The 25,429-nt window shown below is 41.2% G+C and overlaps 1 protein-coding gene across 1 annotated transcript; it reads right to left on the reverse strand.

The window, feature by feature from the left end:
- Positions 1–913: 913 nt before the first annotated feature.
- LOC128830528 (uncharacterized) lies at positions 914–24,433 on the reverse strand. Its single transcript, XM_054016378.1, has 7 exons — positions 24,293–24,433; positions 22,499–22,615; positions 19,715–19,846; positions 18,101–18,211; positions 4,174–4,327; positions 2,670–2,901; positions 914–1,038 (listed from the first exon to the last, which is right to left on the reverse strand). The coding sequence occupies exons 2-7, from the start codon at positions 22,502–22,504 to the stop codon at positions 930–932; spliced, it is 744 nt and encodes a 247-aa protein (XP_053872353.1). The 5' UTR covers positions 22,505–22,615; positions 24,293–24,433; the 3' UTR covers positions 914–929.
- Positions 24,434–25,429: the final 996 nt, after the last annotated feature.

Genomic DNA, 25,429 nt, shown 5'->3' on the forward strand with positions numbered 1-25,429 from the left:
AAAGAGAATCTGCCACGCCCGCGTCACAACATGATTTCCTCACAGCAGGCAAATCTTTTCTAAGGTGCAGGCAACAAGAAGAATTTTGAAGCCTACCGGTCTGATCCACAGCCCATTGATGTTAATGGCAAGACTCCCATTGTTATCAGAGCATGTTGGATCAGTCCCTATATGAGTGTACCAGGAGTAAGGAATTGCAATGGAAAGAGCTATGAATAAAGGTTGGCTTGAATCCAATACTTAGACCTTGTATATTGAATATTGTATGGCATAAGGAGCTGCTTTTTAGGGAAATAACAGAAGGATAAGAAACAAGTGTGAAGGAGGGTCAAGAAACGAGGGGATCTTGTATACAGGAGGAAGACAATAGACATTTGTTTTAATCTATGTATAATATAGACATAAAACAGGGTGGTTATTCCATGTTGGCATTCTGGAGTCAAAAAGAAACCACTTGAGCTTTGGTGTCATGGTTCATGGAATTATAGGCTGGTCATGTGTAAATTTGAATACGTTGTTCCTTTACTTGCTTTACCCATGGCAGGGTATCACTGAGCTTGTGTATCACAATTCAGTTAAATAAAAGAAAAATACAATGCAAATTTGCTTTAAGAAAATAGCTAATGGAACCTCTGCATCAGTAAAAACGGCAGCAAATCCTTAACAGGGAGAAGTAGTGGAATGTGACCGTCTCCTTATACATCACCTCATTCTCCGCAGATATCTCAAGTATGACAACAATAAATTACTTTGGTGTACAGAATTACTATGTTTCCTAATGTATTATAATGAAATCATACATAATTGTGTTGAATCACGGGAAAAAACAAATAGTGTTTGTAAGGTGCTTGTCAGTAAATGCTTGTTTGTAAATGGCTTGTCAGTAAGTTACTAAGAATCAACATTGTCCAGTTCCTGCTCAGATTTCCTTACCCTGATACGTAGGAGTTCTGTAATACAGGAGTGCATTTATTTAAACTGAACTGAGGCACATTTGGCTGATCTGGTTTGATATTGCTGTTTACTAAAGAGGAAATTCTGCAAGAGAAAATAACAGTAAATAATCAGTCATTTAAATGTCAGGAAAACAAAGCAGATAAGTGTTCTGCAGTACTAAGATGTACCTATATATGGTGCATATACATAAGTGAAATCCTTTTTCAATTAACTGATAATGATGTCACCTGTTATGTACTGGTGTAAACAAAAGAAGCAATTTAGCTGGTAATAGGAGGGGATTCAGAACCATACACCTGCAAGAGTAAGGACTATGGGTTACACAGAGAACAAAAATTACCCCTTACATTTCTCTGGTTTTAGTTGCATGGCTCCAATAGGTTAATGGGAGTTATATAACTGGCACTCTAGGCAGAGCAGAACTAAATCTCAAGTTTTCTTAGGCCTCGTGCAAGTTAATATTGCCCATGTGAAGTCATTTGGGAGATTGGGGCCTTAAAAGGCAAGATTTTCAGGTCAGGGTCTGAGTTGTCATGTGTCTGTACAACCCATAGAAACATAAAAATGGCCATATTGGGTCAGACCAATGGTCCATCTAGCCCAGTATCCTGTCTTCCGACAGTGGCCAAAGCCAGAGGCTTCAGAGGGAATGAACAGAACAGGGCAATTATTGAATGATCCATCCCCTGTTGTCTGCTCCCAGCTTCTGGCAAACAGGCTCAGGACACCCCTTGTGTGAAGAAGTACTGTACTTCCTTTTCTTTGTTTTAAATCTCCGGCCTATTAATTTTATTGGGTGACCCTGGTTCTTGTGTTGTGTGAAAGGTAATTAACACTTTTTCTCCACACCAGGCATGATTTTATAGACCTCTGATATCCCCCCTTAGTCATCTCTTTTCTAAAATGAAAGTCCCAGTTTTTTTAATCTCTCCTCATATGGAAATTGTTCCATGCCCCTAATAATTTTTGTTGCCCATCTCTGCACCTTTTCCAATTCTAATATATATTTTTTTAAATGGGGTGACCAGAACTGCTCGCAGTATTCATGGTGTGGGTATTCCTTGAATTTATAAAGTGGCATTGTGATATTTTCTGTCTTATTATCTATCCCTTTCCTACTGGTTCCTAACATTGTTAGCTTTTTTGACTGCCACTGCACATTAAGCGGATGTTTTCCAGAACTATCCACAAAGACTCCAAGATCTCTTTCTGGCACAATGGTGCCTCACTCCTGAATGAAGCTGCTGGATATTACTGTAATCTAAAAGTATGATGATAATCCAGTAAAGATAATGTTTTATTTAAACTGTATTCCAGGATCAGTTCAGGATACTTTCCCAAACCTCTCATGGTTTTCCTGTCACTAACTTGTTCTTGTAATTTTTACAGTGCCACAAGGGGGGATACGTGAAAGAATCGGTTCTAGGTCACTGATAATTAAGCTTAATTATAGGAGATATCCCATCTCCTAGAACTGGAAGGGACCTTGAAAGGTCATCGAGTCCAGCCCCCTGCCTTCACTAGCAGGACCAAGTACTGATTTTGCCCCAGATCCCCAAGTGGCCCTCTCAAGGATTGAACTCACAACCCTGGGTTTAGCAGGCCAATGCTCAAACCACTAGAATAACCTAAAATTCACCAGAATGCACAATTAAGTTCTCATAATAGAAACATTTCGGTGGGCAGTGAGAAATGGTTTTATATTTTTTTACCTGGGAGAATAAGGCGACAACTCCCACTGCATATTGTGAGCAGGAACTGATTGAAAACGAGCTAGCAAGAGAGAGCTGTCTGACTCGTAGGCTCCACTGTCCTCTCTGTTCTTCTCTTGTGCTCTCTGTACGATTGAGGTAGCCAGGGGAGCAGCTGCAGACTGCACTGTGCATTTTCTTAAAGCTCTCTGAGGAAGGCCAGGTATTTTGTGAATGTGTGGCAAATCAATTTCTGAAATACACCACCACCACCACACCATAGATGTCAGTCTTAGAAGACAAAAAACAAACAAACAAACCAACAGAAAACTAAGCCCTTCTTCTGCAATTGGCTGTGGTCATGTGCCTGTAAGTGGAACTCTTCTACTGTGTATTCAGGAACACAAGATCAACTATGAAATTAAGTCTAAATTCTTCCCTCAGATGGCAGATCTTGGTTCTAATATTTTTCACGTGCTCCTGGAGCTGGCAGCTTTGAGAAAGATTTTGATCTTAGTGTGCAGGACTGGTTATTGTATCAGATGTAACTTTGATGGGGAGTAAAAAACCCAACCAAACGTATGTTTCTGCTGTACTGGTGCTACTTTTATGCATGGGAATTGATACAAATCATCAGGATTAACAGTATTGAGAAGATATAGGAGAAATGGAATAATATCTAAGGAAGATCATATTCAAGGTCATGTTCCTTACAAGAGGGCTCAAATATTATGGAATGTTTCTCTTTGGAGGGAATCAAATACAGAGACTACAAAATACAGGCAATGCCAGATTATACTGAACTAGAAGACCATGGTCTAGTGGATTTAGTTTAAGAAATATCTTATGCAGCCAGTGCTCAGTGGGTGAAATTCATGCCTGTGCAAAGGACCAGCATGAGGTCTATACATCACTTTAGTTCCTTTTAAATGACCAAATATGGCTTAAGTGGTGCATAATTCATACTTTGGCCCAATGCCCAGACATGAATTTCATGCCGAGACAGGAATTCCAATATAAATACATGTATTATTATAATGTACTGCTTAAATGTAGTAGCAAATGTATATGGAATATCTAGCTCCAAAAAAAACCATTAAGATAGTCTTTGTTTTTTTAAAAACTTATTTCTTTCCCTAATCCCAAACACTAACAAAAGTTACAGTGCCACTGAATCAGAGAAATGTGGAAGTGACACTGTCATTAGTGTCTTCCTCATTAAGGGCCTCTCTTGCTCACCTTGCGTGATACCCTACTCCACAGTCACCTTGGCTTCACAGGAACATTTCGTGTGAATAACTGTTCACCAATGTGATTAAGAAGTTCACAATCTGCCCTTCTATCTGTTTCAATGCACAATATTTTAAAGCCAGAAAGCCACTCTATAAAATTAAGTCTGAAACTGCAGATCAAGAAGAGAAAGGACAGGCCTTGAGCTAGTTTGTCCATTGTAGTACCCACTGAAATAAAAGCAAACTGAAAACTATTAAAATCATCACTAAAATGTTTTTCTACAGAGACTGACCAAAAGCCATTCGATAATGTTCCAGCCAGTCATCCAAAATAGTCTTGATCTTCCGCTGTAGTTTTCTTAATTCTCTGGCTGCACTGAAGTCATTTATATGGCTTATGTTCTCCTCTGGAATTTCAAGTGTCTTCACCAACTCTGATAACTTTGGCTTTTTTTTTAAATAGAAAAAACACAGTTAAAAGTTATATTTGATGTTTAATGTTGCCAAAACAGCCTTGAAATAATGTTATAATTAGGGCTGTCAAGCGATTAAAAAAAATTAATTGTGATTAATCACACTGTTAAACAATAATAGAATACCATTTATTTAAATATTTTGGATGTTTTCTAAATTTTCAAATATATTGATTTCAATTACAACACAGAATACAAAGTGTACAGTGCTCACTTTATATTTATTTTTGATTACAAATATTTGTACTGTAAAAACCAAAAAGTATGTTTCAATTAACCTACAACAAGTACTGTAGTGCAATCTCTTTATCATGAAAGTTGAACTTACAAATGTACAATTATGTTACAAAAAATAACTGCGTTCAAAACTAAAACAATGGAAAACTTTAGAGCCTACAAGTCCATTCAGTCCTACTTCAGCCAATCGCTCAGACAAACAAGTTTGGTTACAATTTGCAGGAGATAATGCTGCCTGCTTCTCGTTTACAGTGTCACGTGAAAGTGAGAACAGGAGTTTGCATGGCACTCTTGTAGGCGGCATCGCAAGATATTTACGTGCCAGATGTGCTAAAGATTCATATGTCCCTTCATGCTTCAACCGCCATTCCAGAGGACATGCTGATGACCTGCTTGATAACAATCCAAAGCAGAGAGGACCGACGCATGTTCATTTTCATCATCTGAGTCAGATGCCACCAGCTGAAGGTAGATTTTCTCTTTTGGTGGTTCAGGTTCTGTAGTTTCCGCATCTGCCTGTTGCTCTTTTAAGACTTCTGAAAGCATGCTCCACACCTCATCCCTCTCAAATATTGGAAGGCATTTCAGATTCTTAAACCTTGAGTCAAGTGCTGTAGCTATTTTTAGAAATCTCACATTGTTACCTTCTCTGCGTTTTGTCAAATCTGCAGTGAAAGTGTTCTTAAAATGAACAACATGTGCTTGGTCATCATCCAAGACTGCCATAACATGAAATATATGGTAGAATGTGGGTAAAACAGAACAGGAGACATACAATTCTCCCCCAAGGAGTTCAGTCACAAATTTAATTAACACATTTTTTCTAATGAGCATCATCAGCATGGAAGCATGTCCTCTGGTATGATGGCTGAAGCATGAAGGGGCATACGAATGTTTAGCATATCGGCACTTAAATACCTTGCAATGCCGGCTACAAAAGTGCCATGTGAATGCCTGTTCTCACTTTCTCACATTATAAATAAGAAGCAGGCAACAGTATCTCCCATAAATGTAAACAAACTTGTTTGTCTTAGTGATTGGCTGAACAAAAAGTAGGACTGAGTGGACTTGTTCTAAAGTTTTACATTGTTTTGTTTTTGAGTGCAGTTATGTAACAAAAAAAATCTACATTTGTAAGTTACTTTCACCATAAAGAGATGGCACTACAGTACTTGTATGAGGTGAATTGAAAAATACGATTTCTTTTGTTTATCATTTTTATAGTGCAAATATTTGAAATAAAAAATAATATAAAGTGAGCGCTGTACACTTTGTATTCTGTGTTGTAATAGAAATCAATATATTATAAAATGTAGAAAAACATCCAAAAATATTTAATCTATTTCAATTGGTATTCTATTGTTTAACGGTGCAATTAATCGCGCTTAATTTTTTTAATCGCAGTTAATTTTTTTGAGTTAATTGTGTGAGTTAACTGCGATTAATTGACGGCCCTAGTTATAATATATATGAGATCTTTAATTTAAAAGCATATTTTGAATATAAGTTATCAGTAGAGTGAGGAGATAGAGAAGACTTTTTCAAAGCCTCCCACGATTGGAAGTTAGCAGGCACTAGTAAATGCCACCATCTTCTAGTCTGATCCATTATACTGTGTAATCTAGTTTGTCATCATAACACATACTCTTAGTCCTCTGTTGTAGGATGCAAGAAGAAGGGTGCGGATTCTGTAAATTATCTCTCAGTCTGCCACAGCTTGTTTGTCTGGCTAGACTGCTGCCAGTCCCATTGCTTCCTCACTCCATTGTTCAAAGACCTCCCTTTCAGTTTTACAAGTATTGCGTAAAGTGCAGGAGGAGAACATTATAATGGCTTGATTAGTCATTGAATTAACATTGTAAGTCAGCAGCTATTTGCATTTGGCTCTCAGCCTCCCAAAAGCACGCTCTACCTCTATTTTACACCTGCTGTACCTATTGACATCTCTCTGGGTACACCTCTACCCCGATATAACGCGACCCAATATAACACGAATTCGGATATAACGTCGTAAAGCAGTGCTCCCGGGGGGTGGGGCTGCACATTCTGGTGGTTCAAAGCAAGTTCGATATAATGTGGTTTCACCTATAATGCGGTAAGATTTTTTGGCTCCCGAGGACAGCGTTATATCGAGGTAGAGGTGTATTTTTAATCTGAGAGTGGTTTTGTTAGGCATAACAAGTGATTCTGGGCAGTCCTGCCTCCTCACGCAGTGCGGATGGAGACATCATTAACGTCAATATTGTTTGGTGGGACTAGGATTCCCTTCTGCCCACTTTGGGAAGGTCCAGAGTTTTTGAAAATTCTCACACACCATGCATTTTCCTTCCTATGATGGCCCACCAAAACCTGCCTTACCAACCTTTTTCTTCATGTATTTCTGGATTTGTTGGCAGGGGCACATGAGACCCAGCCAGGGATTTCCCTAGACCCCCCCCTGAATTTCCCCAACACTCCCGCCCCTCCCCCCCAGTTTTGTGAACTAGTTACAGACAGTGTTGCCAATTTAGTGATTGTTTGGAAATTTGAATTGAAATTGAAACATTAATACACACTTTAAAAGCATATACAGTGTATGATAAAATGTGTATCTGAAAAAGTATAGATTTGAAAAGTATGAACATAGACTAGCTTCCTTATACAGCTGTTGTTTTTTATGACAATGTCAGTGCATTCATTTCGGTGATGTTGGCCAACCTAATAATTTCAAATTATGATTTGGAAGCAAAGTCTAAGGCCTTGGCTACACTGGCACTGTACCGTGCTGCAACTTGCTGCACTCAGGGGTGTGAAAACGCCCCCCCCCCGAGCACAGCGAGTGCAGCGCTGTAAAGCGCCAGTGTAATCAGCGCCTGTAGCGCTGCACGCTCGCTCGCAGCGCTGCAAGCTATTCCCCTCGGAGAGGTGGAGAACATACAGCGCTGTGAGAGAGTTCTCGCAGCGCTGGCGGCACGACTACACTCGCGCGTCACAGCGCTGCCGTGGCAGCGCTGTGAATCCCCAAGTGTAGCCAAGGCCTCACTGAGCTCTCCCTGATAGCTAGTGATGAGCTGGGGGGAAAGGCTTCAGGACCAGATTGTATTTACATTCACACCTAATCTACCTAGGTATCCAGCAAACAGAGCTGTGTTACCCAAGTGATAGATTTTGGCTGGGGTTGGGTTACAAATCACTTGAATGCGGGGTGGGGTGGTGGTGGGGGAGTAATGAAGTGTTGTTGTTCTTATTGTATGAGTAAAGGGCAGTAGAACTGTACTTAGCCTGTGCTGATTGAGGGCATCAAGAGAGAGGGTGGGGACAGGTGTTTTGCTTGATCATCTGCCTGAGTCACAAGTACTATTTGACCTGCCCCTCTCCACTGTTTAAAGACAGAGCTGTTTAGGCTCCATAGATAGTTTTTTGCTCTGTTAAGTGACCACTACAGTTGAAATCACTGATAATCAGGTCTAAGTGCTTAGACCTGCTGTGGGACAGTATTTCTGTGGAAGAGACGGCCCAGCCTGCACTATCAGCGAGGTTCCCCCACTGAGAGCTTAGCTGAAATCACTGAGAGATGGGTGGACCCTCAAGAGACCAACTTGCAGAGGTCACAGTGGCAGGTGGCAGCAGAAGGTGACGGCACAGGGCCATTGGCAACAGAGCAATGGAGTGAACAGTGGTCAAAGTGAAAATGAAAAGACAAAAACCAATGCAACGATTTTTCCACTCAAAGGTCTCAAAAACCGACCAAGGTAAAGAACACATCAAGAACCAAGAATATATCAATATGTCATTTGAAGGTTCAAGTGGTGTATCTACATCCAACCAGCCCGAAGCACAAATACAGCTACCTATTGAAGAAACTGCGTCTCCAAAACCTAAAGGCAGTTCCCGATGTTTGTCGGTCAAAGTGTTCCCATTTATTGAAGTTACAAAAGATGGCTACTGGTGCACCTCTTGCAAAAAAAGCTTACGAAGAAGGAAAGCTTTCCAATGCTATAACTGGTAAAAGTGGAGGAGCTTGGTTTGTCAGACCGATCAGCAAAGCCAATGCTGACAAACTACGTGAAAAGGCTGCAAAACACCAGGCCTCTGGAGTGCATCAACATGCTGAAAGCCTTATAAGCCCACTTTCAAAGCCAGTTTTAGAAGTACTTAATGAGGCTGTTAAGAATGCTGGAGACACAACGCAGTTCATGGGAACAAACATGGGTGTGGCATCCTACTTTCTATTTAAGCAAGAGATACCACACACTACATTACTTTTGCTACTACCTTCAAAGAAGACTATTGCCATTCATTCTCTCGTAAGTCTACTGTTGAAACCACTTGGGTCATTAAACAATGCCATCCAGGCACCTGCTACAACAGGAATAGATCTTTGTCCAGCAATAGAAGCTACATTTGGATCAATCAGAGATATCCATTGAAAAAATACTAGAAGAAGTAAAGACTTCAGTCCAGAAGTTGACTAATGAAGGCATTTATGTTGAATCCTTAAATGAAGAGGACAAGAAGTGTTTGTTAAGACAACTGAAAAAGTATACAACTTGATTCTTAAAAATCTACAACAGCGACTTCTAGATTCTACTCAACCTCTACGTACCTTTTACAGATCCCTGTCCTATAAAACACCGACAGTTGAGGGGAGTGAGGCACTACCAGCAATGGGGCTGCCATGTGCGCAGGACAGAATAGAGAATTTGAACAGAGTGTAATATCAGATGACGAATGAATGAAGATTTGACTTCTTTTTTATCACTACTAGTGGCTCGACCCGATCTTTGGGCTATGTTTCCTGGGATGAAAGAAGTAGGAATTCATCTCTTGCTACTTCCAGTCACAACAGCTACAGTTGAGTGTTCTTTTTCATCATTGAATAGAATTTTGTGTTCTGAAAGAAGTTGCCTTCTGCCTGATCATGTGAATGAACTAATGAGCATATCAATTGAAGGAATGGAAGTGCTGGACACACACAAAGCCACCAAAGATGAACGCATTGCATTCAAGAAGTTCATTAACAGAGTTGTGCAAAATTATAACAAGAAACCAAGAAGAATGTAGTTGTAGTGCTTCATAGAAGGCTTGAGTAGCCAACTTTAATTTGTGTGATGATTTTAAAACATGAGTTAAAGCTAATAAAATGGTCATGAAACATTTTTCAGTTTTTACTATGGTGCCATACAGCCCACTTTCACCCTCACGGTCTCAACCTTCGTCAGCCCTGACCCTTCCAGCCCACCTCCCCCCCCCCCCCCCCCGTAAATTTGAACACCCCACTTCCAATTCCTGGGGAAAACACTGGTCCCAGCATTCGCTTCAACAGAATAAAGCAGTGATTACTGCTGGCACTTGACATTGAAAACATGCAGACTCACTTGGCTGGGGCTACATCTGGCCCAAAAGCAGCACTTCAGCTGATTAACATCAACTTCAAGTGCCAGAATAGGCTACTTTAGAAGGGGCGGGGAGATGTGTGACTGTTGCAGCAAAACTTTACCTACTGCTGTTCTCAGTTTCTGAATCACTGCAGGAGGAACACTTTCCAGTGCCTTGATGCAGCTGCCTCAGAAGTCTTGTAACAGATTTTCAGAAAGCTTCAGCACAAATTGCTGTTGCTTGTACCAATAGGCTAGCATTAGCAGACACTTTCAGGCAGGATACTGTTTCTTGGGGGAACTGCTTGGCAGGGCCAGCTCCAGGCACCAGCTTCTCAAGCAGGTGCTTGGGGCAGCCGCTCCGGAGAGGGGCGGCATGTCCAGCTATTCGGCAGCAATTCGGCGGACGGTCCCTCACTCCGCCCGGGAGTGAAGGACCTCCCGCCGAATTGCCGCCGCAGATCACGATTGCGGCTTTTTTTTTTTGTTTTGTTTTGGCTGCTTGGGGCGGCCAAAACCCTGGAGCCGGCCCTGCTGCTTGGAAGTGACTCCTCCTGGGGAACTGTCTGAAAAGCCATGAGACTGAAGAAGCCATGATGTAAGCAGTCACAATAAAGCTGGAGTTTGTTTACCCTGCATCAGAGTAAAATCTTATATGGTAGGTGATCCAATCCCAATGAAGCATAAAACACAGTGGCAGAGCTAATCCAGGCCTAGACCGCGGGAGAGACTGTTCAGACTTGCACTGCAAAGAGCAGAATACTGCTGTGAGTACACTGTTTGTTTTACAAGATAAGGCTGATAACAGAAAATGGAAGGGCTGAAGCCTCCAGGGACATTAAACCTGCAATTCAGTGGCACCGGAACAGGGGGGGTCTGGTGGCCATGGCCCTCTTCTGGCCCGTCCACTTTTCACTAGGGCGGATCCCCCTAGGAAGAATTAAAGGGTGGGAGGACATAATTTCTTTACCTGGGATTAAGCAGCTGGGGGGGGAGGGGGCAAGATGAGTACAGCACTGATTTAAAAGGTGTAGCAGCCAGTTGCAATTTTGGAAATATTAGAGATTCATTGATGAGACCAGATAGCATGTGGGATATGAGACTCACAAGTACGAGACCAGTTGCTATGGGAAGCTGCCTTAATTTGGGGGGAAAGCTTGGAGATATGCAGGGCTGCAGAGCTATCCAAAGAGAGGATTAGAACCCTGGTAGAGCAGTCAGCAGAAACTGTCCATGCAATTCATAAGAAAGAAATCAAAACCCAATACAACATTAGTAGATGACTAGGGAACAGACACATGCAAATAATGTTGTAGAAAACACATAAGACAGAAAGAAAAGTGTCCAGTTTATGGGGAAAATACCTTATCTGTGACAAATGTAATCATTTTTCAGCCAAGTGTTTGTCTGGAGGGAAGAAAAACAAATCTAAAATGTACACAGTAACCGAAGAGAGCAACAGTGAGTATGAGGACATTATGTGGGTGACCAAACAGATGATAAACACAGTGCAAGAAGACCCTAGTAAGCACCAGAAATAGTTGTATGCAGCCACATTACCTGGGAAGAAAGTCATACGATTTCAATTACATTGTGGTGCAAGTTGTAACATTATCCTGATCTGTCTGATAAACCCAGACATATGGTTGGAAGAGACTAACCATCTGTTAACAATGTACAACCATACCACATTAAAAGCCTGTGGGAAATGTAAAAAATGAAAAAATGCAAGGAACAAAAAGAAAAACTGGATTTTGTGGTCATAGATGATGAGACAACAGTACCATTTCTGGGCAACAAGGCTGCCTAAGCCATGAACCTGATAAAAATATAGTTCAAAACATAATGAAAGTGGATAGCAGGGTGACTGAAGATACCTTAGATGGTATTATCTGGGACCAGGAGATGATACAGAGGGACTATAGAGACGTGTTTCAAGGAGACAGACCACTACATGGTGTTTATAAAATAGAGATTGATGCCAGTGTGAAGCCAGTTAAATTGCCAAAAAAAAGTACCCATTGCAATACCTACAGCCACTGAAAGATGAACTGCAGGGTCTACAAAATTGTAGAATTACACAGCCTGTCGAGAAGAACACAGACTGGATAAGCAGTCTTGTGGTGGTAAGAGAGCCATTTGGAAAACTGAGACTATGCCTAGACCTAAAGCTTTGAAACAAAATTATTTCCATCAGCCTCTAATTGAGGACATATTAATAGATCTGCCTACAGTGAGACTTTTTATAGTATTCAATGTAAAAAAATGACTTCTGGCATTTGAACTGGATGAAGAATCTTGTTACTTGACAATCTTCGCAACTCCATTTGGGAGATACTGATGGTTAAGAATGCCAGTGGGAATCAGTCCTGCACCAGAGGTATTCCAGGGCAGACTGACCAAAGCACTGGAGGGCATGATGGGAGTCCGGATAATAACAGATGATGTGCTGATTGAGAGTGAAGATCCAGAACAAGCACAACAAGATCATGACTACAAATTACTACATATTTTACAGAGATTCAGAGAAAAGAATATTAAATTGAACTCAGACAAACTCAGGTTGAGAGTAACTGAGATGGCATACATTGGACATTTGTTGACCTCCAAAGGCCTGTAAGTAGACCCAGAGAAAGTGAGAGCAATTAGAGAAATGCCAAGACCCAGCAATATTAAAGGAGTCCAAAGATTCCTGGGAATAGTCAGTTATTTAGTCAAGTTCTCTAGCCATCTATCTGAGAGCTGTAAGATCCTGAGAGAGCTGACACATTGAGACACTTTATGGGGCGTGGTCTACACTGGGGGGGGGGTGTCGATGTAAGATACGCAACTTCAGCTATGGGAATACCGTAGCTGAAGTCCCTGTATCTTATTCTGACTTACCTCCCATCCTCACAGCGCGGGATCGACGGCTGCGGCTCCCCCGTTGACTCCGCTACCACCGCTCGCTCTGGTGGAGTTCCGGAGTCAACGGGGAGCACGTTTGGGGATCGATCGCTACCCGCCAATATGGCGGGTAGTCTGGACGTACCCTGGGAGTGGACAGACCAACACAATCAAGTATTCCAGAAAATAAAAGAGATGATTGGGAAGGCTCTCATTTTGAAACATTACATCTCAGAGGAACCCCTGATGCTGCAATGTGACACATCCGAGTCGGGTTTAGGGGCTACCATGCTGCAAGAGGGATAACCTGTTGCATTTCTAAGTAGAGCATTGTCCGTGACAGAGAAGGCCTATGCTCAAATTGAAAAAAAGGTTGTTAGCAATATTCTTTGGAATGGAAAAATGTCACCAATACAGTCGCACCATGGATGTACAATCTGCCATAACCCTCATGAAAGCCATTACTCACTGCACCAAAACACTTACAGTGGATGATGATGCAACTGCAGAGTTACAATGTACAGATTAAGTATTGCCCAGGCAGAGACCTGGTGTTGGGAGACACCTTGAGCCATTCATACTTGCCAGAACCCAGCCAAGAGAGATCCGTAAAGGCTGAAGTGGAGACAATAAATATGGTACAGTACTTAACTATCTTGGAAGAAAGGTTGAGAGAGGTACAGAGCAAGACAGAATGCTGCAGACATTGAAACTCATGATCCTACAAGGATGGCCAGTAACAAAAGATCAAGTACCTAAAGAGAGAACACCATTCTTTCAGATAAGAGATAAACTATGTATATAGAATGACATTATATTTAAGGGAGAAAGAGCAGTTATTCTAGCAGCTATTAGGAATGAGATTATGCATAAAGTTCATTCATCACATCTGGGAATTGAAGGTTGCTTAAGGTGAGCCAGAAGGACTATGTACTGACCGGGAATGAATGAATAATTATGGGTGTTCATAGAAAAAGTGTGATGTATGCAGATCCTAGGAAGACAGTCAACCGAAAGAGACCCTGTGGCAACACGAAGTTCCAAGAAAGACCGTGGGCAAAGGTGGGAGTAGATTTGTTTACTTTTGGAGACAAAGGATACATAATCATTGTAGAGTATTTTTCCAATTTCTGGGAGATAGACTATAGACTACAGGATCCATAACAATCATGCAGAAGATAAACGCACACTTTGCACAGTATGGGATACCCGATATTGTGTGTTCCGATAAAGGACCTCCGTTTGTTTCAGGAGAGTTCTGGAAGTTCTGTAAGGACTGGGATTTTGGTCACATAACATCTTCACCGGGGTATCATCAAAGCAATGGCAAAGTGAATCAGTAGTAAAAACTGTTGAAAAAAAGCAAAAATGGCAGAGGATGACCCATACTTAGCACTAGTAGATTACAGAAATACTCCCTTGCAAGGCCTAAATTTTAGTCCCACACAAATATTGATGAGCCAGAGACCTAAGACACTCTTGACAACAAGCAGAAGGTTGTTAGACCTTGGGTACTCAGGTGTTTCACTTGGCAGATATGGAGAAACCAACAAAAAAGACAAGCATTTTACTACAACACATCTGCAGGAGATCTTACAGCTCTGGAGCCAGGCAGCAAAGTATATAAACAACCATTAACAAAACAGGATAAAGTTCTGCCACAAAGCTACTGTTGTGCAACCAGGAAACCAAAGATCATATCAAGTGCAAATGGACAATGGACAGATAGTGAGGCAAAACCATAGGCACCTCAGTAAAATAAAAGAAACCTCTAAAGACAGTGTGGACAACAAATGTCTTTGGGTTCTACAGCAGAAAAATTCTGAGCCAGACTTGTTAGAAGCAGACAACGTCAGGGGCATACCAGAGGAAAAACAGAAGGAAGAGGGTGTTTTGAACGACTCCAGCAACACCAAGCCTAGAGACTGTGGTTGACCAGATGGGAGGAAGACTTCACCAAGGAGGCACCAGTGAAATATACCGTACTAGAGGAGGATGGACTGTTATAAAACCTGCTCATCTGGGGGATTTTGTGTGATGAACTTCCAAGTTGTACTACTGTGTAGCTAGACCGACTGATAAAGTAATGAACAAAGTAACCGCAAGAATGGTCAGCATCTCAAAGGAATACGTTAGATTATGTTATCAGTTATTGCTGGAGTGTTTACCAGCTTTCTTTAAAAGAGAAGGGATGTAACAATATGAAAGTGCCAGCAGACCGCATACTGTTTTCTGGGGCGAACTACTTGGAAATGACACCTCCTAGGGAACTGTCTGAGAAGCCACGAGGCTGAAGAAGCCATGTTGTAAGCAGCCATAATAAAGCTGGAGTTTGTTAATTAACCCGGTGTCAGAGTGAGGTCTTATAAGGCAGCTGATCCAGACAGAATGAAGTATAAAACATTGCTAAACCAGGAGTGAGGGATTAAACGCACATCCTGCCCTCCATTTTAAAAAAATACTCTTAAAATTACACTATCTGGGGTCTAATGGGCAGTTCCTCAAGGGAACTTACGGAAGTGTGACCTTTCTTCCCACCGTTTCCCTGGGCTCCCAGACCACCTTTCAGAATGTCTCATATGACACTGCTTCAGTGAACTGTGCTGGGAACCACAGGATAGATACCTGGAGCACAATGCAATTGCAGTAGTCTAGTACAGAGCTAGTGTGGATGCGGGTAAAACTACACTCGGAATAGCATCACTAGTACAATGTAAGTACTTACACTGCAGCTATCCTTATGGTACTGCTTAAGTTGTCTAATGCAGACACAGTCACAATGAAAAGTGTATTCTCCCATCAGTGGGAACATGAGTATTAATGTAAATTTGTTAAAGGGTGTTACCCATACAATGGACCCTTCAACGAAGAACAGATTGCAAAATAGCTTTCTGAGCAAGGTGGTAATGATGCATTGTATTTATCTCTAAATCTGAATTGTTGCTTCCAAAAGCCATACAGAGATTTAAAGCACAAGACAGAGTGAGTGAATGTGAGTGCAGTGGTTAAGCATTGCCGAGAAACCCATATAACATCTACCAGTTTAGAGACAGGAAGCTTAAAGTATAATTTTGATGAGTGTCTAATGGCTCACTTTGTAAGCTAATTGGAAATACAGTCATGAAGAGAGCTTCATCCATTTAATATAACTCCTACTGTACTTAACTGACCGGCTAAAAATGAACTAAAAATTATTTGCATAAACTGCTTAGCAACATAAATTCAAAATACATAAAAACTTGTTTTCAATAAAACCAAAAGTAATCTTTTAGAGTTACATCTGTAAATCCAGTAGCTGGCTAAAAGCCAAAACTGTAATTGACTGACTAGCATGACACAGTTGTGCTCAGGGATAAAATTTTCAAAAGCATCCAAGACCCATTTCCAGACGTGACTTCAGCACCAAGATCCAGATCCTCACCTGTATTCCCATTGATTTAAATGAGAGTTAAGCACCTAAATACCTTTGAGGATCTGGGCCTTAGGGCCCAAGTCTCACTGCAACTTAGGCTCCTAAATCACTTTCCTAAAGAAGATTTAAGCTTCTAAGTCACCTAAGTATCTCCTCCCAGTGCTTCATCCTCCCCCAGTTCTATTTTGAAAGTTCTCCAATCCCCTCCTTGCTCCATTTATATTCTTGTCAACTCTCTGCGGGTCTTGTTTTGGTGGCATTTCAGATGGCAATCTGACCGGGATTCCTAAGGTGTAGAGATATTATTGTAATGGGCATTGCCCTCAAGTAAGTTAGATGGAACAAGGTGTTATCTCTCCACCCTCTAGGCTAGAGTGTTGCTGAATAAATGTCAGGTTAATTTAACTCCCCTGAATGATTTGGGGTAGCTTTTTGTTTTTCTTTTTAAAATATTGATGTACACATTTACCTGGCTCTTATCACTCTCAAAATACATTTTTGAACTTTCTAAGTTAAATGTTTTATACAAAATGGAATATAAATGGAGGGAAGACAACACTAAGCAAAAATCTGTTTGGGGGATTTTGTGTTTTGTTTTGTTGTTTTTTGCTTTTCCAACGTTGACTCCATAAATCCCTTCACTCGTGAACCCCCTGATCATGATAACACATTTTATGATAGAAAGACTATCTATCCTGAGTTCAGTGGGGCATTTAAGACTTTTATATACAGTAACATGGGAATGCAGCGTTTTGGTTGGATGGTCAAGCCAGGTGGTCAACCAGCATGCTGCATAAAAACAAGGTGTGGGAGAATTTTACTCAGGACACTAGGGGAACCCTCTCCTCTTGCAGAAAGCAAAGAATGCCCACAAAGAAGAGACAGGACTTCATTTTTTAAACTTTCATACGCAGGAGCCCCATTCAGTAAACTGCATGGAACTCAGTTTATTGCAGAGGCAGCAGAAGTGTGCTTTGAATGGGGGTGCCGAACAGTGGCCCTCTGGATGGGAAGCAGGCAGCAGTCGGGGTCTCAGGAATAGGAGGAGGAGTGAGGGCAGCTACTGAGCCTCGGCAGTGGGAGCATTTTTTTACCTGCTCCCTGGCCTAATCCCAGGCATTATAGCATCTACTCCAGCCTTCCAAGTCCTGCTTTTACCTTGATGCCACTTGTAGGGAATGTCGCACAGGGGCAGAAACATAGATCAGGGGCATTAGCTCCCACTGCCCTCTTGTTTCACTGCCCCTCATTTATCTACCACAGAAGGGCTGAGTCAACGCTCATAGGATTCTAACCTGTAGAGTCTAGGTATTTCATACCTAATGCTTAGCCAGTCCCTCTTGGCAAGAGTGAATATCAAAATACGATATAATGGTAGTTGTAGCTGTGGATGAAATAGATGACATGTATTTAACTGGACCCTATTATCCAAGAGGGTTATCAGACAATAGATTACCGGTAATCATTAATAGACTATTATTTGTGTCATACAGCATCCAAAAAAACAACCAGAAATTGTGCCCATTATATTTGTACACGAACTAGTACATAGTAAGGGACACTTCCATAATAGGCCCCGGGGCAGATCGTTACCTGGTGTAAATCAGCAGAGTTCCATTGAAGTGAATTTACACCAACTGAGGATCTGGTCTTGCGGTTTTAGGGCATTCCCCTCAGTAGGCCTAAAAAACAAACAAACTGGGGAGGAATATCTTAAAGTTTCAGTGTCAATTTGGTTGTGTGGGAAGGACTTAAATACAGCTGCAAACAAGCAATTGTTAGAAAAGAAAGAGATGCAAAAATATTCCAATAAGATTGTTCGCTGTCTTAATATTGAGTTTTGATTGCTGCTTACTTCTTTCTTTAGAACCTTCTTTGTTTCTTTCTCGCTCAGTTTTTTCCTGCTTACTTTAGAGAATTCTTTAGCTGATGTGGATGAAAGTTTAACTCTGGTGAGTATCTGGCCCTGGAAAAAAGTGAGAAAAAAATAGAAAACTTTTTGATTACACAATTACTAAGGGCTGGATAAACACAAAGTGTTTATTATTTGTATTCCAGTAGCATCAAGGGTATGTCTACACTGCATACTAAGCCTGAACTCAGGTTTGAGCCCAGGCCTCCCTCCTGTCCGCTCACAAATCAGTCTGACTCGGGTAAGCAAGCACTCAGGACCTAGGTCCTAGGACTCTGGTAGGGAGTTGGGTTAGAGCCCGAGTCTCGTTTGACTGAGGTCGAAGCCCTGTTGTTTTGCAGTGTGGCTGCAGCTCAAGTTACAGACCCGAGTCAGAAGGTCTGCATAGTGCAGTATGGACGTGTTAGCATGGCTGTGAGACCAGGTCCAGCAATGATAAGCCCAGGTTTACAATGCAGTGTAGACACTCAAGCTTGGACTTAGAAACTTTGGGTGTGTCTATGCTGCAAAAACAACAACAACAACAAACCCCCAAATACCTGTGACAGCGAGTCTGAGAGCCCAGATCTACTGACTGGGTCTTACAGGGCTTGTACTATGGGGCTAAAAATAGCAATGTAGATGTTCCCACTTGGGCTGGAGTCTGGACTCTGAGATCAGCCCAAGTGGGAACATCTACGTTGCTATTTTTAGCAACTCACCCATGAGCAAGAGTGAGTTGACCTAGGCTATGAGACTCGCTGCTTTTCTTTTCTTTTCTTTTCTTTTCTTTTCTTTTCTTTTCGAGTGTTAGATGTACCCACCACATCTGCAAACCCAGGTCCCAGAGATTCAGGTTTACAATGCAGTGCAGACATGCCCCAATCAGCATTAAGGTCAGACTGTGTTAGGTGCTGTACAAATGCACCTTTTCATTATATGTGTGTAGGATGCCTCGGAAAATGAGACCCCGATCCTCTGATTGGGACCTCTAGGCAGTTCTGTGATACAAATACATATATCAATAACAGTAAGTGACAGTCCCTGCCAAGAGCAAGCTGTTGATGGTTGTATTTTTGCTGTGTTTGCCAATAATAAAGCCTATTAAGTGCTAACGTACATGGAATTTTTTCTAAAATAAAAATTGTTTTCTAAGAAACAGTCACGTCAGTTGCATTGTTAGATAAGAATCAAAACTACCTCCCCCCCCCCATTTTTTGTTCACATATATCAAAAAGGGTTAATTTCTAAAACAATTTGAAAGATGCCTACAGTCTGATTTTTAACTCCACTGCAAAATAGATATTTAAGGGTGAGTGGCTGCACTTACAAATTCACTTTTTCCAGATTTTTTCTTCTAATTGAATCAGTGTGCATCTCTAGTGAAGTCAGTGGTAGACTGCTAATAAATAGAGGCTCCTAGTAGAGCTATATTTATCTATACCTATTAGCAAGGACTGCAAAGAGGGAAAGAGATAATATTAAGGGCTACTGCCACAGTGAAAACTCTTTAGTCTCACAGGCTATAGACAGACTGACATTTTTAATGACCCTTGATTGCAAGCAGTTGCAACATACCAGTTCTTCTAACTGTGGAAGAGCCACACCTTGTAGTGGTGACAAAGACAACCGCACACTTTCATGTTGCCACTTGTAGACCAAGCTAATAGCAAAGCGCCCTGCAATCCTCACAGTGATGTAGTCATTAACCTGGAGTAAGACAAAAGGGCAGTCATGTTCTATACCCAATCTTCATTTTTATGGCCCAGGTGGGAGATGCTGCATAGTGTGACCTCTCCAAATGTTAAAATGGGGAACGATTGGGATTAGCCAACCCAAATGATGGTTAGTGATCAGCCTTTTCATTTAAATGTTGAGCCAAATTCTGGTTTTGTCTCCAAACAAAGGTTAATGATGTAAAGTTAGTTAGTATGCATATGAATTCTGGCCAGAAATGACCCCAGGCCCCTTGCACAGATTATTCTTGTCCAGGACATACTAATCTAGGTCATGCAGAGGCAGGAAGGTATGCACTAGTCATTGTTTAGTCAGGGAATATATGAGAAACTTTAAGCCTACAGATTCAGGCACAAATAAGCAAAAAGCATTCTATGCTATGCTTGGCATTTGGGCTTGGTTGCAGGTGTGGATGAGCAGAACTGTATCTGGTGTCTAGAATTTGTTTTGCACTTTTCAGTCGTACAGTATATTGTCACAAATCCATGGTCTCCTGGGACTTCATTGTTCTCATTATACTGGAACATCATGGCAATAGCAAAGAGGGAACTCGGAACCACCCGCTACAAAACCACACCTTTGTATCACCTATCTAAAGGGCAACCTGTTAGCTGTACCAGACCTATCGCACATATTGTGTGTGATTGTTCCCAGCTGCTCCCTCATTTAGGCTGCCACCAAAGTAAGGTGAACTAAGAAACAGAAACTGCTTGTGTTTGTTGGCTACCTGTCATTCTGTCAGTGCTCTTGAATGGATACCTTGTATAAAGTACTAATCACATTGCCAATAGCTGTGTGTCAAGTAACAAGCAATAAAATCTGACCTGACATGTATGTGGTTGGTGCATTTACAAATTCTTTTCTTCAAGGCACACTTAAGGGCTTTGGTAGCAAATGTTTAGGGTGACTGCTCCTTAGTAAAGCATAACTCCATTGAGCTGTATGAAAATGTTCCAGAAGAGTTTTGCAGAAAGCACGTGGATATTCTTCCTATACAAGGAAATGTCCAATTTTTAAAGTCATAATTTCTTTGCCTCAGTAACGTCTTGTGGCACTGAGTTTCGCAGGTTAATTCTGCATTGCATAGAAAAATATTTCCTTTAATTTTTTAAAAATTGTTTTTTTTTTATTTACTAGGGCGTCTCCTTGTTATTTTATTATGAAAGGGTAAACAGGAGTGCCCACTTGATCTTTAAACTATGTAATGGTCTCATGTCACCTCTTATTTGTTTTCTTTCTTAATTGAATAGTCTTAATCATTTTAATTTCTTGCTATACAAAAGTCTTTCTGTGTCTCTAGTAGTCTTTGCTGGCCTTCTCTGGACTTCTTGATTCCTCCTATATCCATTCTGAAATAGGGTGACCAAAATGAACAGAGTATTCAATGAGAGGGTGTATCACTGGCGTATATAATGACATTATATTTTCAGTATTATTCTCTATCCCTTTCTAAATACAGCCCAACATCTTATGTGCTCTCTTGACTACAATTGTGGGTTGAGAAGATATTTTCTTTCAGCTGTTTACGATGATGCTTAGGTTTTTGACAAGTTAATTTAAGAATCTATCAACACATGTAAGCTACTTTTTCTCCATTGCCATGTCAGCATTAGTGTGCCTTTATGAGGCCACTCGATATTAGGAGTGGTCACTTATCCTTCAGGCTAGCAATATAGATTTAAGGGATGGTTGTTTTCTCTTCTTTCCTAAATACAGAATAAATTGAGTGGGATTTGGGAAGGTGATGGGAGCTGCTAGGGATGGGAGAGTGCAGAGAAAGTGAGGAATGCACTATGAACCTTCCAGGGAGGGAAAGAAGATGTAGAAAGCAGGTGCTGTCTGTGAAAGGAAGACAAGGGAACAAGTGAAGTGTCACACCAGTTTCCTCTCCTCTCCTTCCAGTCATCCTCTAGGAGGCAGTATTAAATGGAACTGAAAGCATTTCTCTGTACGGAACTTTAAAGTTTAAACTGATACGCAAATGGGTTAAAAAAATACCTCAAAAGACACCTCTTCTTTTCCTACCAACTGCCTGAAAGTGTCCTCAAACTTACACTTCGGTGTTCTGTGTAATTTTCAGGGCCTCTCTACCAAATGTATCCCTGATTTTTACCTTAATTTCAAGTATCTTTTAGCATTCTGGGCCTGATCCAACAACCACTGGAGTCAGTGGGAGTCTTTCCATTGACGTCAATGAGAATTGGATCAGTCCTAATGTCAGGTTCAGCAGCTGTTTGCTATTAGAAACACACAAAAGATAAATTAAATGAGAACTCACTTGTATTTTAAAAGAGTACTGAGAGAATGTTCTAAAACACTGCTCCTAGGTGCATGGATGGTCTGGTGGCCTCAGGAAATCATGCCCTTACACCAATTCTCTGCAGCTTTGAGCAAGTTACTTATCCTTTCCCTGTCTTAGATTCCACCTGAGCAAAATACAGACAGCAATAGTTACCTTGCTACACCTGGATTGTTGGGAGTGTTCCTTAGTTATTCTTTGTAAAGCATTTAGAAGACGGAAAGTGCTAGGTATTATTATCCTTGCAATTAAATTTGCCCTTTGGGAAATTTCTTTGTTGCAAAAGGAGAGAACAAAAACAGAAAAATCAAGCCGATAAATATTACCTGCATTAAAACTGGATCACTAAGCTTTCCCACCTGAGGCCATCTCCATTCTCTATTTCTCCATCTTTATTAGTCACCATGCCTCCTTCCTGATTAAACATCATTGCTATGACGTTACTGTAAACACAACCAGAAACACACAGCCAGTTTTAATGGTTTATGTTAGTAAAATGTGAGCAGTCCAAGAATTTCCCTTTGATCTAAGTGTTTTTAATTAACATAATAACTTTGCACATGCAGCACTTCGTTGTGCTTTTCATACGCTACACACTTGTAAGGCAGATATATATTATTGCTGCTTTACAGATGAAGTAGTGAGCCACAGAGACATTAAATGGCGGTTTTAATAATTCAAATGAAATATGAGAATGTATGAGAAACTGAGGACTAATACTTGGTGAGTTTTAATACTGATTTCTAGTACACTAACAAGAGCACTAAAATTCTTCAGATGCCAGCACAAATTGGAAGGAAGAAGAAGAAAATAAGGAAAAGATAGTCACATTTATCAATCCAACCAATCAGTCCATGTTGTTAAGATTCCTGAGTTGCTTTTTGGGGAACACACTTCTACAGTTTCCCTTTAGTGTTCATTAGCAATAATAAACACCCAGTTACCTTTATCCCTGGCACAAACACATCAGCTGACCTGCTTCAATTTAGTGTTCTCAGAAGATGTCACAAATAGCAGAATAAATGAAGTAAGATAGAACTAAAATTAACGTGCCAAGCAATATGGGAAGTATTTTCAATTAAGGGTTTCACTTAATTGAGTTTTACTAAAAATTCTTTCTTAATTATCATTGTTCAAAACAGATGTGGCCCAACAACTCTACAAAAATATTTATTCTAGTACAAATACTTAAGATGAACATTAATCAAAAAATGCATTTAACAAATAGTATTTGACTAATTCTCTCTCTGATATTCATGAAACAGCGTAAGTTAGGTAGGCAGGGGTGTGTTTGCTTTCCTAAGAACTGTGCTAGGGAATTCCAATGGGCGGCGGAGACTGCGGGAACTGTGCGATAGTTACCACAGTGCAACGCTCCGAAAGTCGACGCTAGCCTCGGTACTGTGGATGCACACCGCCGACTTAATGCGCTTACTGGGGACGCACACAATCGACTGTATCAAATAGATTTCTAAAAAAATCGACTTCTATTAAATTGACCTAATTTCGTAGTGTAGACATACCCTCAGACAGTGATCTGTGGCATGTCCTTCTGCAGCCCCTGTCATGGAGGGCTTGCAGAGCAGCCTTTCTTCAAGTGTTTGAAGGAGCCAGGATTGGGATGAAAAACTTTTGCCCGATGTCTCCATTGGTGTGTGTGTGGATTTTCTGTTAAGTGCATGTGCCTTCTGCCCTTAGGGGATTTGGCTGGTGGTTGTTATATCACAATACAAGTCAGGAGCCAAATTTTCAATGACTTTCATTCAGCATCAAAATTTGTCTGATGGAAGTTTTTGGTAGCCCAAAATCTCTGACTTCTATACACTGTCATTCCATCAGTGTGAGTAAATCAGGAGTTTAGGGGCAGAGAAACTTGTTATCCAAAATTGTAGCTGCTTTAAGCTTTTTTGGGGGGGGTGGAATATAATTTTAATAGTTAAAAAACAGTGGCATAAAGACAGGTATGATTCAAATCCATATCTGTGGCTGTGAAATCGAGTTGCATCATTCACTCGGATTCATTCATGGCTTTGAGCACTATCTTCCATAGCACCTCTTAATGCAGTACCAACCTTAATATACTGTATGCTGGCACGTGCTCTGAAATTATATCTACCTACCTGTTATGAAGGCAAATACTGCCATGTCCAAAAGGTGTAAAGGTTCCAAGTATAGTCTGATCTGGAGAGGCAGTGAATATATTGGTGTACATACCACCACCTGGGAGATCGGAATAGCTTTGGCAGACTGCAGGATGCCCAGAAGGATAGCTGAAGGTACAGTTAAGGAGTTTTACTTTTGGCTGATAATGTGAACTCGGGCCTCAGTTGTGATTTGGATTATATGCACGGGAGTAAGAGAGGCTAAAAACCCCACCCTCCTTACAGATCTTGGGTTGTCTGGATTTTGGGTTCAGTAGGAGTAAGTGAGGCTGCTTGCCTGTTCATCCCTTCCCCAGAGTGAGGGAGCAGGCAGTGGTGGAGAATGGATGGAGCCTTGACTCAAAACTCCACCCTGCTGGCTGAGTCAGCGGAGGGTGGGTGGTAATTTACGGTTGGTAGAAGCCAGTGTTAAACTACTACGCTCCCACAAGCAATAAGGAAACAAGGGAGGATTCGTGACTCAGTGGTGTGTTTCTGAGGCAAAATGCCTCTTGGGGCTTCTGCAGGGACCGTGGTGGTGGCTTTTGTACTGCCCCTTAGCCGTCCCTAAAACCACAATCTAGCCCCCAAAGTATAACTGGTAAAGCTCTATCTCTTCATGTTCAGAGGATTACATTTTAATGAATTCCATTGTATCTCCTGGAGGATTTATTTATTTCCAATGAGCAATTCACTACTACTATTCATATGGTTTATTGTCTCGAATCACCATGTGGAGTGGGAAGCAATAATACGCCTTGTATATATGGAAAGCAGCCCCTCAGAGGGGATGTTCTCCATGTCTCTGAGTTGGTGGTATAAAAGAGCTCTATTGCTCACAGTACACCTCTGACCGGTTAGAAAAGCATGTGGCTGGTACAGCTTTAAAAACAGGGACAAGGGCAACGGCAGCCCAGAATGATGGAGAGGGGAAAAGCCTTTGCTATTAAATTTCCTTTCAGTTGTTGCTAATTGAACATAGGAAAGCGTGTGAAGACAAGGCTTCTGATCTCCTGCCCTGTGATCATCTAAAACCAACCAACCTCCGCAGTAGTCAGAAAAAGCAGAGAGTCCCAACTACAATAAAAACCCGATTATCTGAGCCCCTTTCATCCA

Source organism: Malaclemys terrapin, chromosome 1 (assembly GCF_027887155.1).
Source record: "Malaclemys terrapin pileata isolate rMalTer1 chromosome 1, rMalTer1.hap1, whole genome shotgun sequence".
In the NCBI taxonomy this organism is placed as follows: domain Eukaryota; kingdom Metazoa; phylum Chordata; order Testudines; family Emydidae; genus Malaclemys; species Malaclemys terrapin.